This window comes from Chamaea fasciata, unplaced genomic scaffold (assembly GCF_029207755.1).
Source record: "Chamaea fasciata isolate MVZ Bird 193981 ecotype frontalis unplaced genomic scaffold, bChaFas1.0.hap1 SCAF_3, whole genome shotgun sequence".
NCBI classification, from domain to species: domain Eukaryota; kingdom Metazoa; phylum Chordata; class Aves; order Passeriformes; family Sylviidae; genus Chamaea; species Chamaea fasciata.
The window spans coordinates 15,146,533-15,164,339 of NW_027094088.1; the positions used below are offsets into that span (position 1 = coordinate 15,146,533).

The following is a 17,807-nucleotide window of genomic DNA, read 5'->3' on the forward strand; positions in this document are numbered from 1 at the left end:
AAGAGAGAAGCTTAGTACAGACTCTGTTTCCTTGGAGGAAAACTGGCATCACCAGGACTCTTTTCATGTCTGCATCAATGAAAGTATTGAAAATCTTCCTGCTCACAATTGGGTGAGACCATTTGTGACCCTCCCCAAAAAGGTGGTGTAGAGCTAAGCCGAATTGGAATGATCTCACAGAGACTGGTATAGGAATGGATGACCCTTTCACTTGCTTCAAGCTGGAAGTTCCTATCATCAGGTCAAGGTTCCTGCCCTTAGTGAATCTGGCTTTCTGGAAAGGGGGACTAACAGTGAAGGCTGGTAGACTCTGATTTTGCTGGAGTTGCACTGTGATTTCTGTAATGCAAAAAATCCCATGGTCTGAACTCTAGAATTGCAGGAGCATGGGCAGTTGTAGTGGTTGTTTCAGCCAATCTGACTGGCTGCCAGAACATGTAAGTTGGAAGGAGCTTGGGTCCTCTCCAAACCTGTGGCTCTCTGAAGCCTGTGCTGTGTTCAGACTCCTCAAAGCAAGGTGTATGCCTGAAATGAAGTTTATAGCTACAATTAAAAATTCGGGAAAGGGGTACATTTCATTAAGGAAGCTAATAAACTGAAGGGAGAGCTGTTCTAGAAAATATGAACTCTGGTGGATGCTTCAAGCTAAATTGCCTTTAAATAAAGGCAGTTTCAAAGCGACAGTCCTTGTTCTACAGCTCCCTGCTTCCAGTGAAATATGCTCATTGCAAAGATGTGCTGGTTTTGCACTGGTTGGTATTTGGTGAGGAGGGAAGAAGCCATCCATGGAAATGATTTTTCTGTGAGAAGCTGCTAGCACTTTCCTCCATGCCTGACAAAACCATTCAGTGGCTAGTTTGAATATTGACAACCTATTAAACCAATTAGAGAGCTGAAAACGCCTCTGTGAGATTCACATTTTAAGACAAACAAGCCCGGGAAAAGCCTTTTTTCTTCCAGACTGGGAACAGGTAACAGGCTGGCCTGGCCCCCTCCATGCAGCCTGGCATGTCTGGGGCCCCTCCTAGGGCGCCCCCCCGGGCCCTGTCCTGGCCGGGCCCCAGCGGCTGCTGGGCAGGGGCAGGGGATGGTGGGGGGCCCTCTGCTGGTCAGGCTGGGCCCCAGCAGCTGTTAACATCCTGCTGCCAGGCCGGTTCTCCCCTCTCCAGCATGGTCTCTGACCTGCAGCTGGAAGTAATGCAGTATGGGCTGGAGACCAGCTGTGCAGCCAGAGCAGCTGCTGCCATTCTGGCCGAGCCCCTGAGATCCTGGCACAGCCCCAGCGCAGCCTGAATCTGTCACAGTGACTGCTTCGGCCATCATGACCACTGCAGGCCCTGAGTTAGATACCAACTCTTTCATTGCACAGATAAAACTTGAAAAGCACTGATCCTCCCTCAAGTGAGAGAAAAGGACAGAGTGAAGACACCTAGAGAACATGAAGACACCAAGGTCAATAAAGAAGAAGTCAAGTCCCAGATGGGAGGAGAATGAGGAGATGCCTTTGTCTTAGGCTGAAATTCTTTTGTAAGGCCATGGTGATGGATTGTGATACACTAGAATATCCCTTTAACTAATGGGGGGAAAAAAAAGGGGGGGGGGGGGGGATGGAATGTTCAAATTGTAGACATGAGCAAAGGCATTTGTGCTGAAGTAAGTAAATGTTGAAGGAGCTGTAATCTGAGAAGCTTGAACAGAGAGAGAGATGAGAGTGATGAAGACCCTTTGCCCCCAGGGAAAGAAGACGACCTGTGTTCCTGGAGATGAAGATCATCTCAGACAGATGAAGAGAACCTTTGCTTTGAACAGCTCATCCCTAAAATAGTACCCCATAAGTCAGGCATAGCCCATAAATGCAGCTATGGGAAGGCTGCAATAAGATGGGAGGGATTTCACGATGCAGATTTCCAGGCGGCTGCTATTCATGGAAATTGAAGCCACGAGAGAACTGTTTCTTGTGGAGAATTCTCCATGGCATGGCAAAAGAGACTCCTCTCCCTAAGAGAACTGATGAAAGACTATTTTAGAGAGGATAAACTGACCTAAGTCCCAGGTTTTGTCTCTGTACATTGTCAGTGGGAAAGGAAAGAGGAGTTGGGTGGGGGAGAAGTGTTCTGAAGGTTTTGTTCTGATTCTTCTTTTTTTTTTTCTTTCAGTTCTGTTTAAATGAAGTTTACCTTATACCCTTTAAAGTTCTGAGGCTGCTTTGTTCTTCTCCTAATCCTATCTTGCAGCAGAAAAGGAGTAAATAATTCTAGTGAGTGCCCTGGCATTTGGCCAGTGTTCAACCCACAACATTAATTGGTGCATTGTGGAACCACTACCTATGGCAAAGGTGATATCTTTTCAGAATATTTCTTTTAATGGTAAAATTTCATAAATGGTTATGAAATGCCTTGAATGTTAAGAGGTATGGCAGTACTAACACTGCAATATGCTGAATTTATTGATAACCTGCATAGCATTTTCAGCTATGTTGCTGATCACAGAATCACAGAATATTCTGAATTGACAGGGACTTACAAGGAACATCGAGTCCGGCTTCTGGCCTTGCACAGAACACCCCAAGACTCACACCACGTGCCTGAGAGTGTTCTCAAAACACTTCTTGAAGTCTGTCAGGCTCGGTGCTGTGACCACTGCCCTGGGAGGCCTGTTCCAATGCCTAGCCACTCTCTGGGTGAAAAAAACTCTTCCTAATACCCAACCTAAACCTCCCCTCACAGAATTTCAGGCCATTCCCTTGGGTCGTGCCCCTCTGCTTCCCCTCACAAGGAAGTTGTAGACTGTAATGAGGTTTCCCCTCAGTCTGCTCTTCTCCAGGCTGAGGTAGTTCTTGAAGTCAGAAAAAAGAAACTGGAGTGTGTGTGGTGCCCTAGTGTTCTAGTCAACTTCAGACACCAAAGGAATTAAATGACAACCCCCTTAAAGGTCTGAGATTTGAGCAGTGTCACTGGAAACATGGGCAGCTGCCAACTTTTTAAAGGCCTGCAGATAAAGTGCAGCACAGAGCTGTTGGCTGCTCTTTTCACAGCTAGGAAGAAGCCCTGACTGGAAACATGATCTTGCTTCACTCCATGCTCAATCCCTCTGCAATCTGACTCCACTGCAGCGAGGGCACTCTCATTTTAACCCTTAGGACTAAGCCACTGCCCTGAATTATCTGATTTTACACAGCAGCTCTACTGAACTGAGTACAAGACTGCCAGGTAGCTCAGGCTTAAATCAGGGCAGGCAAGGGGTGGAAGCACAGCTGACCTATGCTCTGGTCTGTCAGTGCCCAGGCTGGATCTTGTAGCCTAAAAAACTATGTATTTGCTGAATGGAAATGAAATCTAAGTTAATTGATGTACCAGCAAAACACAAAACAAGACAAACTGGGGCTGGGACAGGGGAAGAGAAAGCAAATGGACTTTTTATAGTTCAGGGCACTAAGGAATGCATCAATTGTATAACATTGGGCTAAGATTGAAACTGGTTGCAAACAATATGGGACATAAAACTCATACCTTGTATATAAAAACTTTTATTTACATCAGTAAAAAATAAATGTTTAAATCGAGCCTGGTCTTATAAAACAAGTGTATTCCAGAAATGTACTTGTGAAAAATTTAACTGTTGACCAAAAAACTTGCTTAAAAATTAATTTTTTTAAAAAAATGTTGAGGCAAACTATCATTTCCTCCAGGGTTCCAACACTAGAGTTACTCTCAATTTCATGCTTGCAATACAAATCAAAGGTAAACACATTTTTTGCAAGAGTCCTTTACATTACTGGACTAAAGAGAATCTCTTAACTACGTGTAATCTTGAGTTCATGTTACAAACTCGCAGATCACTCCCCCAGAACTGTGTCTTGTGTACAATGAGCAGTTTGCTGCAGCATCCTTTGGGCAGCATCAGAATCCTTCAGCAGCTGCAGTTTTTAGGTGGGACTGTTTGCAAGGAGCCTCCTGATGACCACAGCCTCAGTCAGAGCCGGGAGGGATGAAGTGCTAGGATGCCAGCTCATGCACCCCTCTTCAAGGGAGCCTGGTTTTGGGCAAAGATGCTTTGGCTGACTCCATGTCCAGAGAGCACATTTGGGAGGACGTTTCCAGCTTGACTGCTGAAGTGTTGCCCCATGTGCTGCTGTAGAAGAATCTTCTGCTTGAGGAATGTAAATAAATACTTTCTCTTATTCCCCATCAGGGGTGCTGGGAAGTTTCAACATGAAGCCATAAAGAGATGAACTGACTGTAGTAGCTGAGGAGAAGCTGTCCTCCCACTCTGCTCTGTTTTCCTCTGCAAAGCTGCATTTAGGCATGCAGAGTGCCAGTTTCCTGCTGTCACGTTTCTGGTTTGCTTCTGTTCTTGGGGGGGTTACTGCCAGCAAAACAAACCGACCCAAAATGCATGCAAAAATGCATTTGTATTCTTACCCAGGAGGGAGAGGAGTGTACTTCTGATGACAGGGAGGACTAACTTGCAGCGTTAACACTGCTTTGCAGCTTTACAGTGTCTCCCTGGTGATTTTCCAGCTTCATAGGGGATGGTGCATCTGCCTGCGTGATTACACAGTGGATTGACTGACCTCTGTATGGGCATGGCTACTTGGCCTCTTTAAGCTCACAAACCCCTGGCCATACAAAGTATCTGTTCACTGCGAGTTCCTTCTCTATATTCAAACCCCCACTTTAAACATAATAATTAAGGTTTCCTTGTGTACGTGGTGCAAAATGGCACTGTACTTGGTGAAAGATGCTTGTGGTTAAGGCATGGGACTAAAACTCAGGAGTTAAGTATCCAGAGAGTAACCCTTGTACTGGAGAAAGTAAAGCTCTGTTCCCCCATCATGAAAGTGGGCAGGAAGGGTAAAAATGCTATGTGAAGATGAAGTTCCCAGACACCACCTTGAAACACAGTGAAAACTGTAGGAAAAAATTTAAACTATTCCTAACCAAGTATGATACAAAAGGCTTTTTTTTTTTTTTTTACAGATCTTATTCTGTACTAAAGTTGTAGATGAAAACATGTCAAATGAAACTAAAACTACATTAATTAAAATTTGCATTTTAAACAATGATCATGTATTAGTTAGGTGAGGAAGATCTAGTTATTTCTGAGACTGTATTCCAGTGAATGCTGTAAAAGCTTAGGATTAATGGACTGTGAGTAATTTGTGTTTTTATTAACAAGAATCTGTCTAGACTATCCACTGAAATTACAATAAATACCCTCAAACTGCATACATCAGAAAAAAACCCCCCTTTTTCAGGGAGAACAGGATTATCTATTATGGCATTTTTTTTCTTTTACAAATAAAAAGAAAAATAAACACAAACAAAACCTCCAAATGTGTCCTTATATGCCTTGTGATTTATAATGTTGTTTGATCAGGCTATTGCAAAACTACTCTAATCAGGATTAAGCCTTGTACCCTGGAAACTAGAGGTGATAAGATTATCTGGTAATCAAAGGTGATTTAGAAGATCAAAGGCTTTTTTGAGGGAGTAAGATCCCTAATTTTTTTCCTTCAAAAGGGCTTGCACTTGCTTTGTATTAACTTGTATATGACAATTATTCTCTCCCTGCATGTTGATAAACACCTAGGGTAAAAAATGTGGAATTTGTTGAAGCCATGGATGTTTAATTGCAGTAACACTCAGTTGGTTCAGGGTCTTACCTCCCTCCTGGAAAAGTCACAGAAGCCCTTTTTACGGAGACTGTGATGCCTACTGAATAAATAACATGCTGAATAATGATAATTTGTGTTTGTTTTTTTAAAGTCTTTTGTCTAAACTGGGGAAAAAAGGTTTTGGCTATAGGTCCTGTCTTCATCAGCCAACCAGACTTACCCAGTTACAAAGTGTTTCTTTTGCTCCATGTAGGTATCTGAGCAAAACCATGGAATGAAAGGAGAAGCAGCTGGCTGGTATTTCAGTGGATCATTGAGCCCAGTTTGTGGTTTTTGACGCAACGCCATCATATAGTTTCCTAGCAAGAGAAGATGAAGCACATTGTGGAGGCTTGGGTAAGGGTGTTTCCTCCCTCTGGGGCCTCTGGCCTTGCTGGTGCCTCTGCCTCTGGGGGTGCTTCTGCTCTCAGTCCCTCTGCAGCCCCTGGCCCACGACGTAGAGCTCGGGGTGGGAGGCAGATCTGTTGGATTCCTTTGTTTCAGGAACGCCAGAGCTGTTCCAAGAGTCACCTGCTCTTCTAGGGCTCTTCTCCAAGCTGCAGAAAGAAAGATGCTTAAGAGGCTAATGAACTGTGACTTTTTAAAACAGCACTGATTAGACCATGTTAACCCACAAAGCACAAATACTGCACGACACCCTGTCACTCCCCGTCTCCTCCTGAACACATGCTCTTTATGTGCACCTTCCAAATTTTACCCTTGCCATGCCAAATGCACTGTACTCTTCCCTCCCAGACCTCTCTTGGGAAGAAAACATTTTGTATGTTTAACAGGGGATCAGTGTGAGACCAGGTTACCCTGCAGATAGGGGAAGATTTGAGTGAAAAGTCTCATTTCAGACTGCTGAAGGGAAGGAAGGGAAAGGTCTTACCTCTAATGTGCATCTGCTTAGCCTGGCTACAGTGATTTCTGAGAGCACGTCAGCACGACCGTGGAGGGGAATTCTGGTATTATAAATCTGCTACTCTCACTCTGGTGACAGGAGCACTGAGACACAGAAAGTGTAATGATGTTCTCGAGGTTGCTGTGGCACTCCCTAGGGGTACAGGGACTTTATGTATCAAGACTGATCATAGCAGTGGATCTCACACCCTGTGCCTTCCTGCTAAAGTGTGTGAAGTGTGCCCTGTGTTGCTGCAGCTAATTCATGTGGTTTATTCTCAACATGGGGAAATGTTTCAGAGCAATCTGGGAATCATTACTGTATTTTAAGTATATAAACTGCTAAACTGAATGAGCTTTCAACTACAGACAAGCTGTTATGTTCCTACTCTTTACTGCTAGGACGTTAAAGATTTGAACTGCTAACTGAAGAGATTTGTGATACATATCCAGTCATGAAACTAATCCAGATTCAAATATCTCCCAGTTGCAGAAGGGCTCATTTGGGCTACTTGCTTTGAGCCTGATTCAGCCAACTCAAACCATTCTCAAGCTCTCATTGAACAGTATGTTAAAGACAATAGCATTTTATCTTCTCTCTTTGCTCCACCACTTGGGAGAGGAGCAGTCTCAATGAAATACTGTTTTGTTAAGGTACATATACAGAAACTGTGTTACAGCTTAACAGAATTTCTATGAGGAGAGCAATTGTACATGTTGTGCCTTACTGAGATGCCAGTAATTGCTGATTGCTGTCAAATGACCAAGCTTAGAAACCAGCAAAGTTATCAGTTTATCCAGCTGCAGGCTGTTCAAATAGGAACCAGTTGTACTGACTTGAAAACTGAAATTCTTGTCAGGTACCCTAAGGCTAAATGCAAAAGCTCCAGCTCCAGCTTTTGTTAGGGCTAATAACATTTTAAGTCCTGATATTCCTTACAACATGGGATGGGGAAAAGACCTGCTTGCAAAAAGAGTGGATTTGCCTTCTAGGAGAGCAATGAGTATGCAGGGGACACATGAATCTGTGCACAACCCTGACATTTAATGCCCATCAATCCCAGCTTGCAAAATAAGGTGGAAGTTGCCTCTTTTTTGTTCATGTTTCTGCTAAAAGGGGGTGTGTGGGAGAGGTAACTCAGCTGCCTCTTTTCGCTTGTACAAGCTCTGCCAGATTATCTTTGGCATCCTACTTCTCAGCAAACGGATTTTTTTTATTTGGTAAAAAGTGGGGAGATATATCTCTTATATCCCTGAGCTTGTGAGCATGGGAGAAACTGGATAACTCACTGGTCTTCAAAATGTTTTACCTATAAAAGATTGATAGTATCTCAGGTTTGACTCTGTGTCCTCTCTTTTCTACTAATGAAGCTGCTAATAACAAAAAAATAACACAGGAAAACACCATACAGATGAAAAAAGGCCATTGTTATATGTGGAAAGAAGAAGTAAGGCAAGGGAAGAAATGAAGGAAAGGAGACTGACAGCTGTGTGGTAATGGCTTGTGAATTTGAGACCAGATGCAAACATTTCTAGAATGAGGAGGTTGAGGTTTAGGTTTAGACATTTTGAGACTTTCCTCTGTCAGCTGGATGAGTTACAAAGCAAAGAAAGTCCTGGCTGTTTGATGAATTTGTAGGAGAAAGACGGATCAGAGTGTGGCGCTTTGTCTCTTAAGGCACCTGCTAAACAAGCAGGGTTCAGCATCTGCACAGAGTGATGTGGTGCTCACAGCTGTGGCAACCACCCCAGTCCTGAGCAGGAGGAGAGGACCTGCAGTGATGTGAAGACCTCTCAGAGCTTTTTCCTTGTGTTAATTCCTAAAATGGTCCTTCTCTGCCCATCAGAACATTGGCTGTGATATTCATTTTAGGCCATTCAATGCAAGGTCCATAAAATTTACTCCAGGAAGCTTATTTTGGGTGTAAGAAAACACACAGTTGTGTATTGCATCTTAAATCAGTGTGTGTGGTAATTAATGGCCTTAATTTCCTTTTTTCTTATGTTGATATAAATTTGGTATAACTGACTAGTACTACTGTTGATGTTCATTGGGATAAATGATAAGCTGAACTTGACCCAGGATATATTTCGTTCTTCCAAAATACTTGTAGATCATAACACTAGGATATACGACTTTTTTCATGCAAGGGATGATTTTATTTACAGAGAGGTTTTTTTATATTACTCACTATACTCTGACAGACTATGATAGAAAGACAATACACCCCACTGAAGTATAAATTAGCTAGCAATTTATAATGATTTTAAAATGCATCCATAAAACTGCTGGGGCTTTTGTCTTGCAAGGTTTTACATAAAACCTCTTTTGAAAACATTTATTTCTGCTGGCAGGCACCAGAGTAGACAAAGCTGACTTCGAACAGTTCATAAAAACAACAACAGAAAACCCAGCAACACTGTAGAGCAATTTTAGGAAATATCCAAAAGTCAGACTAAAATGCAGTATTAGAACTGGGAATGCAAAATGGTTTGCATTTCCCAGTGTTTTTTACATGTTTAGTTCAGCACATTCCTCTACTGCCAGCATGGGATACTCAGTCCTTACTCTGTCTTTGGGGTGGTGTCACCTAACCCCCAACAGGTGGGAACGCCTGGACATGTCTTCAGTGCCCATCACTGTCCCTGTGCTCACAGCACCCTGAGTGCTTGTGCACCTACAAATGCAATTTCATCCTGCTGGTGTTGATCTTGCAATCCCTATCTGTCCTCAAGGGAATGAGTCATGTAAGTGCAGCTCTTCTGGGACAAGAGCAAAAAATACTGCTCGTGTGTGGAAAGGTTACCAGAGAAGCTTAAAGCTTAATTGACTTACACATCCTAAGATGTTAAGAAACTAGAATAACAACACTGTACTTCCAGGCTGTTACACATCTTCGAGTATTCCCAAATACCCACTTCTATTTCCTGGCTGGTTTTATGATTTTTTTTTCCTTAGGTGATAAACAAAATTTAAAGCTAAGCCCATTTTTAATAAGATGACACACTTTTTGCAAACATGGAACTGGTCTGTGTTGATGTTTCAATTTCTTTTTCAGATCAGTTAATTTCCAGTAGCCATGCAATGCTTTTCCACTTTGATAGCTGGGCTTGGGCTGTGGACCCAGCAGACTTGACAACATCACCTAGGTCTGAAATTGTGCGCAAGAAGCTCAAAATTCCAGCCTTTAATTATGTTCACACAGATTCTTGCCTACATATTATCTGTCTCTCATCCTTGCCATCTGACTTGAAACATTCTCCCACAGCTGTCAGATGAACAATTTATACTGGATTTGAAGCTGATAGAACAACACCGCTCCTCTTGGCTCAAGCCTATCTTCTCATAAATATTTATGTCTTTAACCTGAGGGCTACTTCAGAGCTTTTAAGAATTGAATGTGGATGCCCTTAGCCCCCGCACAAATAAGGGGAGTTCTGTGCCGTGCAACCAACACTGAATTTTTCCCCGGGGTGCCTGTCACAGCTTATGTGTAAGGTAAGGCTTGAGCACACCATGGGAACTTAACTCTTCCCTTCACTCAGGCTGGTAGTCTACTGAAATCGGGGGCAAGAAAATAGAACAGATTATTTCACTTGGAAGGGACTGACAATGATCATCCAGTCCAGCTACAGTGCTATCTTTGCCCAGCCATCTTTTCTGCACATGAACAGGACACCTTTCCGGGAAACCTCTTAACAACATTAAATTCCCATCAGAAGTTTAGAAAGCCAACACAGTGCTATAGGTCCACTTTTCTGGCATGAAGTTCCTTACCTTGCTTGGTTAAGTACAGGTTCACTGCCAGCTGTTAGAGGAGCTGGAAGATGAGGCTGGACCCCTGGTCGGCGGTCAGAGAAACTTCTCCTTACGAATGGCTGAGGATTGGTGGTGCTCAGGGACAGCTTCCTGGTCCGGTCCCCGGGCTGCCGGAACAGCGGACTGCTCTTTTGGGAATGTGATGCAGCTTCAGGCTGGGTGGTCACCTCGGCAGGGCTTCTGCTGGGTACCACTGGAGGTCTGGCTTCGAATAAGGAAGAGGTGGCAGGGCAAAATATGGAACGGACATTGCTGCCCCTCTTGGAGGAGGAGAGCTGGTGCTCATCCCCGGCATCCAGCCCAGCTCTTGGCCCCTTGTAGGAGCGAGATGGGGAGGCTGGTGGGGAGGGGGTGGTGGGGAATGGAGTGGGGGAGCCTGCCAGCCGCTGGGCTGCTGGTGAGCTTTGCTTGTGCCCCACAGGAGGGCTGAGTGGTTTTCGCTGTGGTGGTGGGGAGGGCAGCTTCTTCTGCAAAGGTGAGCTGGGCATCCTGGGGCTAGAGGGGGGACTGGGTTTCCTCTGCATGGTGGGGGAGCTCGGTTGTGTGTTGCTAAAAGCCTGCAGAGAATGTCTGTGATGCGCTGGTGGGCTGAAAAGCCGTTTCTCAGTTGGTGAAGAAGGAGGAGTTCTCACTGGGGAGACCCTCCTGGCAAACAGTGAGCCTTTCTCATTGCTCCGGAGTGGATCGGGAGAGCCGAGCTTCTGGCATGGCACTGAAGGTGCAGGTGGGTTGGGCCCCTTGCTCTCTGAGCTGTTGCTGTGTGGGTTTGAGACCCCACTGGGATTTTGAAGAGGAATAATTTTATGGGTTTGCTTGTATAAATCCGCTGCCTCTTTCCTCTGTGTTGCTAATATCTCCTCCTGGCTAGGGATGCGCACGTTGGTAGGGTTCAGCTCCAGAGAGTACCTGTGCACTCTCTCCTCCCCTGACCTGGTATTCCTTAGACCTTTATTAGTCACTGCACTGGGGCTGCCGATATTTTTACTTGGCAATAAATCGATGGACTGAAGGGAGGCTTTAATTTTTGGGGAAACTTGTGATCTCTTAGCAGCATGCAATTCTGGTTTGGTGGTCTTTTTGGCATCTTCTGAAGAGTTTCCTTCTATTCTTGCAGTTTCTTCAGGCTCAGATAAATTTTCAGAAGAAGTGTCCATTAACATTTCAGGTGGTGGTGGTGGCAGGTTCTCAGTGTCTTCATCAGTCTCTTCCTTTGTGTCCTTCTTGCTTAATTCTGCAGGTGGTGCAGGAAGAAAAGCATTTGGAAAGCTAGAAGAAACATCATTGGTGTTTGTGTCTTCTACTGGTGAAATGCGATGCTTAAGATTTAAAGGTGCCAGGCCTCTCTGAAAGGGAGTGGTGGGTGGGATGACTGGAAGTCCAAATTTTCTGATGCACTTTATTGGACCTAAGGATCTTAGAGGTGTGGGTTTTGCAAGATCATCAGTAGGACTGAAGGTTTCAATCAGTTTTTTGACAGACTGCCGGGGGGTACAGCTGCTGCCACTCAACATCTGTGTCCCAGGAGGCTCATTTTCTTTGCCTCCTGATGTCTCCTGGGTAGGCACAGGAGCTCTTACAGGCTTCCTGACTCTCTTTTCATTCAGCGGAGGGGTAGGATTTTGATCAGATGTGAACAAAGGGACTTTATCTTGGTTAGGCAGGACGCTGAAATTTTTTGAGAGGCCTGCCTTTAGCTTGCGGGAGGACCTTGATATAATTTGCCCATCCTGCAAATAAGGTGCTGCTCTTGATTTCCAAAGCTCCAGGTTGTTAGCTATATCCTTTCCATACAACATTTCCAGCCTTTTGCTGAGCTCCTTTTGAGTTCTCTGAAGCTCTAGGAGAGTTGGGTCCTCTGCCTGGCTTCTGAGAGACTCCTCTGACCGGGACCGTCGTTGTTTCCCAAACCTTCTGTGTCTGCCTGTTGCTGTACTGGGCCTTTTTGCAAGGACTGCTCTTCCACTCTCATCCTCTATCCACTCTTTACGCCTGGATTTAGCCGGGACGAACTTGATTTTTTCACTGATGGCATCTTTCATCTTCAAAATGATTTCTTCTGTGTCTGCATTCTCTGTCCTTTTGATGGACTGCCTTTGAATGTTCTCAGTGAGTGCAGGTGAAGACAGGGACCTCGGCAGAGCATCTTTCCCCATTTCTGATAAACTTGTGTTGTCATCATCCTCCCCCAGCGTGCTCTCTTCTTCATCATCGTCATCATCCTCATCCTCATCAGAAGGAAAATCTGTTGATTCACAGATTTTGAAATGTTCACCTTCCTGAGTAGAATCAGACTGCAAGGAGTTGTAGAAACGGCTTTTGCTCAAGCTTGCATATTGGGGCATGGTAGAAATGCCTTCTGCTACTCCACCCTGACAAGAAGTCGTTTCCCTACATTGCACAGATGAATGAAACACGTCCCTAAAATGCCTTTCAAGAGCACAGCCATGGGATGCAGCTGTGCCCACTGATGCTGTCCCACCATTCACACGCTCCGCTGTTCTGACATGCTTTCGGGGTGGATGTCCGTGTGCACAGGAGTCACTTGGCTGTCCTCCGTGCTGGCTGAGAGCACCAAACTCTTTGAGGGATTCACTGTCCACACCAATGCCACTGTCCTCAGAACAGAGCGTCCTGTCATCACCGTGGGACTGAGAGGGTCCCACAGTTGAGGCTTCGAGCAGCTTTACCGTCCGTAGCAGGTGCTCATCAAAGCTTTGCTTTGCTTTCAGTTTGCCTTCCAAGTTGCTTGCAGCAGACTGCAGGTAGCTGCATGTCTCCTGCAGGGCATTGGATGTGAGGGAGGCCAGCATCCCACTCACCAACTGCATTTTGTTTACCGTGTACTGCAGTAGCTGTTGCAGAAGATCAGGGTGCTCCTTCAAATCGTCCTTTTCTGCTGGCCATGCCAGATTCCCACCTACATCTTTGAGAAGATTTTCCCCATCATTGGCAATTTCTTCCAAGAGCTGGTTGATTTCATCAAAGCGAAGCACGAGGAAGGTGATCATCTGCTGTAGGAAGAGCTGAGTTTGGGTGGCCTGGTTGGCCATGTGCAGAATAGCTTCATACTTGGAGAGATTGGGATGTAGGTAGGCGTACGCACTCTGGTGAGCCTTGACAAGCAGTTCTGGGAAGTCTACCTTCTTCTCTGTCTCGCATGGGGCCAGAATGGACTTTTCTTTACCTCTGTTGGATTGACCTTGCTTTGCCAGCTTATGGGGTTTTTTCTTCTTTCCTTTCTTTGGGATTTGCTTTGCGTTGCTTTCATTCTTGTCATCCCAGATGAAAGCTGATGCTTCTGATTCACAGGAGGTCTGCTTTCTGATCTCTATGGACTCAGTGATGTGCTTTTGAGACTCAATCAGTTCAGACATAGCAACTTCAGCATCTGTGGCTGTCCTCTCAATTTTCTTGTCTTCCCTGGAAATCTGGGAATCTGAATGAATCTTGGAAGATAACAGCAAATTATCATTTTGGTCCAGATCTGACAGTCTATCCTCCTCCTCTTCTTCCAGGTAGTCCTTCCTCTGAATCTCATATTCATCAATATTGTAGCAAGATGAACCTTTAACCAGCAGAGGGATTCCTTTATCTCTTGAATCAATCGGCAAAACACTTTTGGGTTTATTCAAAGCCTTAAGACCACTTCTTGCAGCCGTACTAGCAGCCTCACTGTGAGAAGGTGTGCAGCCCATCTTTTCTTTGTCTTTATTTTTGATCAAAAATCCAGAAGAACTAGGGAAAACACAAGTAAAAATCAAACTCACTGTGTCATCCTGAGCTGCAGACTGGCCTGTTTCTCAGGAGTTTTCCATCATGATCCCAGTTTTGTTGTCAGTTTCCTTTGTTGTTCACCTTAAAATCCCATGTGCTCATTGCATAGGATCTGCTCTTGAAGTTGTGCCCTGTTCCATTGTATGTTCCCACTTGGGTTTTCTTCCTTGATTCAAGAAAAGGAGTGAGAGCTTGGCTGGATTTAGAGCTAATGGATTAGGAGCACTTGCGTACCTCACTTCTGCCTTGACAGATGTCCTCTGCAAATAATATTTTAAGCTCATTACGGTAAGCAGGCTCCAGCCAGTCAGCATCAGTGCTGTATTTATAAAGGCAGATTTTTCTTCTGCGTATTGGGGTGCAGAAGGACTTGGTACCTGTCCCTGCATTGTTCCCTTGTTGCAAAAACATGACATGCAATTGAATGCAGAGATCCGAAAGAAGAGGCAGTGTTTTGAAGCCTTTTTGAAGGGAAACTATTTGAACATGGCATGTAAGCATCATTAGAAACTCCTTAACTAAGAGAAAGGTGACCTTGACAATGGATGTACCCCCTGGAGAGTAAAAGACAGGAAATCAAATGGGTCAGAAATGCCTGTTAAAATTTCTGCCTCGAGAGTCTTTAAGGTTTTACCCTACTTGCAAGTGACGAACTGTTTACTTTTTCCTTCTAAGACTTCCAAACAAGATTTTGGGGTTTTTATCCTTCCTCTCAGGTGATCATTCTTGAAAATTATTTTATTCCCTTCTAGATAGTTTCCCAACCTGAAAATCCTAACTGCATAACAACAGTATTTGAATTAAATAATTCAGTAAAATAAGTTTTGCATATCTTGTTAAGACAGCATCTGAATCTAGTAGATCAAAACTGTTTATTTTCAAATTAAAATTAAAAATTTAATGAAAATTCTTTTTTTCCCTCTTTGTCTGAGCAGCTTGGGATAAAATTTAAACTCACAAAAGTGACTTGCCTACCTTTATTTCTTTTTCATTTGCCAGGGCTTAGTTCTCTTAAATGCAAGACTTTATGGGCTAAAACTCTAAGAAAGAAAAGAACTAATAAAGTAAAAAAAATATAGACCCATATCTGAAAAAGGGAAGGGAAGGGAAATAAAAACTTGTTGTTTGGATCACTTCTAAGGTCAGGACAGTATAATACTACTCTGAAAGAGAAACTAGGGAATCCAAAGTAGGAATTGGATGAGGCAGAAGATACTTGTCTTTTCCAAGTATTTATTTGTGAGAGGTGGCATGTGGATGAGGGTCATAACAGCAACCACCCCCAACTTCCCTCTTCACTACTCAGATTGGCCTAAATGGATTTGTTTTTAATTTCCAGGCAAAGCTTTTATACTGAAGGTGGCACTTCCTCAGTGTTGCAGGGGTTACAGACAACAGTGGCCAACTCAAATGCTGACTAGAAGTCTGCAGCTTCTCTGTAGCAATTTCCACCTGCGTGGTCATGTGTATCTTGCCCAATTCCCAAAAACCTTTTCATGCTGCCAAGCCTATGAAACATTCTCAGACTCTGGGTAACTGCTTACGTGATTGGTTCCTCAGAGCTGGACTGCAATCTGCGTGGGAAGTTGTTATTCTCTGCAGCCTTATTGTTCAAATCTTTTTATCTTTTCAGCAGAGGTAGCAAAATTACCAGGTTTTACAGGAAAGAAGGCACTACAGTGATTCCCAGGAAGATTTTAAATCTCTATGTGCTTTCTCCAAAGTAATTTTTCAGGAACGCAAACATTGCACTTAATATACATGATGACATAGTCATTTCCCACAAGGCTTTTCTGGGAAGCATCAGGTAATAGCCTCCTGACTCTGCTTCTGGTCAGTCATTTAGCTCAGGCTCTGGCTGCTTCTGTGTCTCACCACAATGTGTTTTCTACAGAACCATCCCAACACTTTCTGCATTCCCTTTTGGGCATTTATCTAGTGTGTTCAAAGTGGAGAAGTGGAGCAGATTTAGGCAGCTGCTTCATCCTGGTGATGCTAATGGTCAGGGTGCTGTAGCCCTCCACAGCTGGTCTAGGAAAATGCAGGAGAACAAGCAAATAGCATTGATTCCCCTCTCCTGCTTACAGTGTGACTTGAGAGACATCTCTATGTAGCTGCTTAATTTTTGTGCTATGAAGTCTCTGGGTCTTTTTTTTTCCAAAAAGCAGCTCCACCAGCTCCATTGTTCACACTGGGAATTTTGACAATTAACTCTTGGTGAGTTGGTGGTTGTATTTAGGAAGTTCTTTTTCTTCCCTTTGCCTTTGATCAGTCACGTCACTTTTGTTTCAATTTCTGTTCTACTTATTTTCACACCATGCATTAACATCTTACAGGAAATAAATGTATGGTTAAAAAATGCAAAATCCTGGATTATGAATTATGCAGTCATTTATTTTAAATGTGAATAGTAAACCAATACACATTTTATTATTTATTTATTACTAAATCAAGATCCAGGCTCATAGAAAATATGTTTTAGCAAGGAATCTATTTTATCCTAGCTTTCATTGCTCTCTGCACGTATATGCAGTATGACTATTTAATGTTGCACCAGATTTATTAGCTTCTATGAGGTCTTTGATGTGCCTATTTCCAAACACTTGTGTAGCTGCATTTTTCCTACCAATAGTCTTATTACCAAGCAGGTATATATTCCTTTGTACTTCTCAGGTGCTTCCGAAAAATCCCAAAGCTTTACCTCATGAAAAATTACAAGGAAAATACTTTATTTCATGATCATACAACAGAAGAGAAGATAAAATAGGCAATGCACATAAATGATTACGCCAAGTCTTAAAAATCAAAGGTTTGTATTTTTGGAAAAGAGCTCACTGAGGAATTATGGAGAACTTGAGTGATAACAACATTTTTAAAGAGCTATTTTACTCTCAAAGAAATGCCCTTTTTCTTCTTTTGTGTGAGCAAATTGAACATAACCAGGGAGCTGTTCATTTTGTTGGCCTAGATAGCACTAAGTAAATAAGAAATAGTCTCTTTTTATTTCAGCTTCTCCTGCAGAGCTGACACTAGTTTGGGATATAGTGTAGGTTCTCTCTTTCCTGTGATCACTAGCTGAGATACATATGAAGCTTCATTTTGTTTCCCCTGTGGAAACCTGTTGACAATGGTAAAGAGTAGGAGTATCATGGTTTGAAGGAAATGTAGTTGCAAAGAATTGAACAGAACCAGTGACTCTATACAGAGCCTTTACTAGTGGTGATGATGCAAGTGAAAGACAAAATTCATCTTGACTCTGGGCCAGTGATAAACTTCTCAGAATTGGCTATTTTTTTTTATTCTAACTTTTAAGTAAAGTGGTTCAGTCTGATTGCATGAAACAAAAGATGTGACCCCACTGCTTTGAAAACCTGTTTTCCAAAAACATCTGGATTTTTTAAACAGCAGAAGGACAGGTAAAAAAAATGTTGTTGAAAACAGTTTGGAAACTGTTTTCCCTCTCCAGGAAAAAAATACTTTATAAAGGAATCAATGAAGGAAGAAATATAAGTAGAAATCTAAAGAGAGTAATTTTGGGGGTTTGCCTGCACAGGGCTGTTGGTACACTCAGGTGATCCAAATGGGTCAAGAAAAATTGTATGACTACTGTCAGCAGTAGTTTTGTGAGATATATTTACATTTGTTATTTTTGGA

At 43.3% G+C, this 17,807-nt stretch overlaps 1 protein-coding gene across 1 annotated transcript; it reads right to left on the reverse strand.

Annotated features, from left to right (window-relative positions):
- Positions 1-6,083: 6,083 nt before the first annotated feature.
- On the reverse strand, positions 6,084-14,074 carry PCARE (photoreceptor cilium actin regulator). The gene is made up of 2 exons (XM_066180378.1): positions 10,338-14,074; positions 6,084-6,213 (listed from the first exon to the last, which is right to left on the reverse strand). The coding sequence occupies exons 1-2, from the start codon at positions 14,072-14,074 to the stop codon at positions 6,084-6,086; spliced, it is 3,867 nt and encodes a 1,288-aa protein (XP_066036475.1).
- Positions 14,075-17,807: the final 3,733 nt, after the last annotated feature.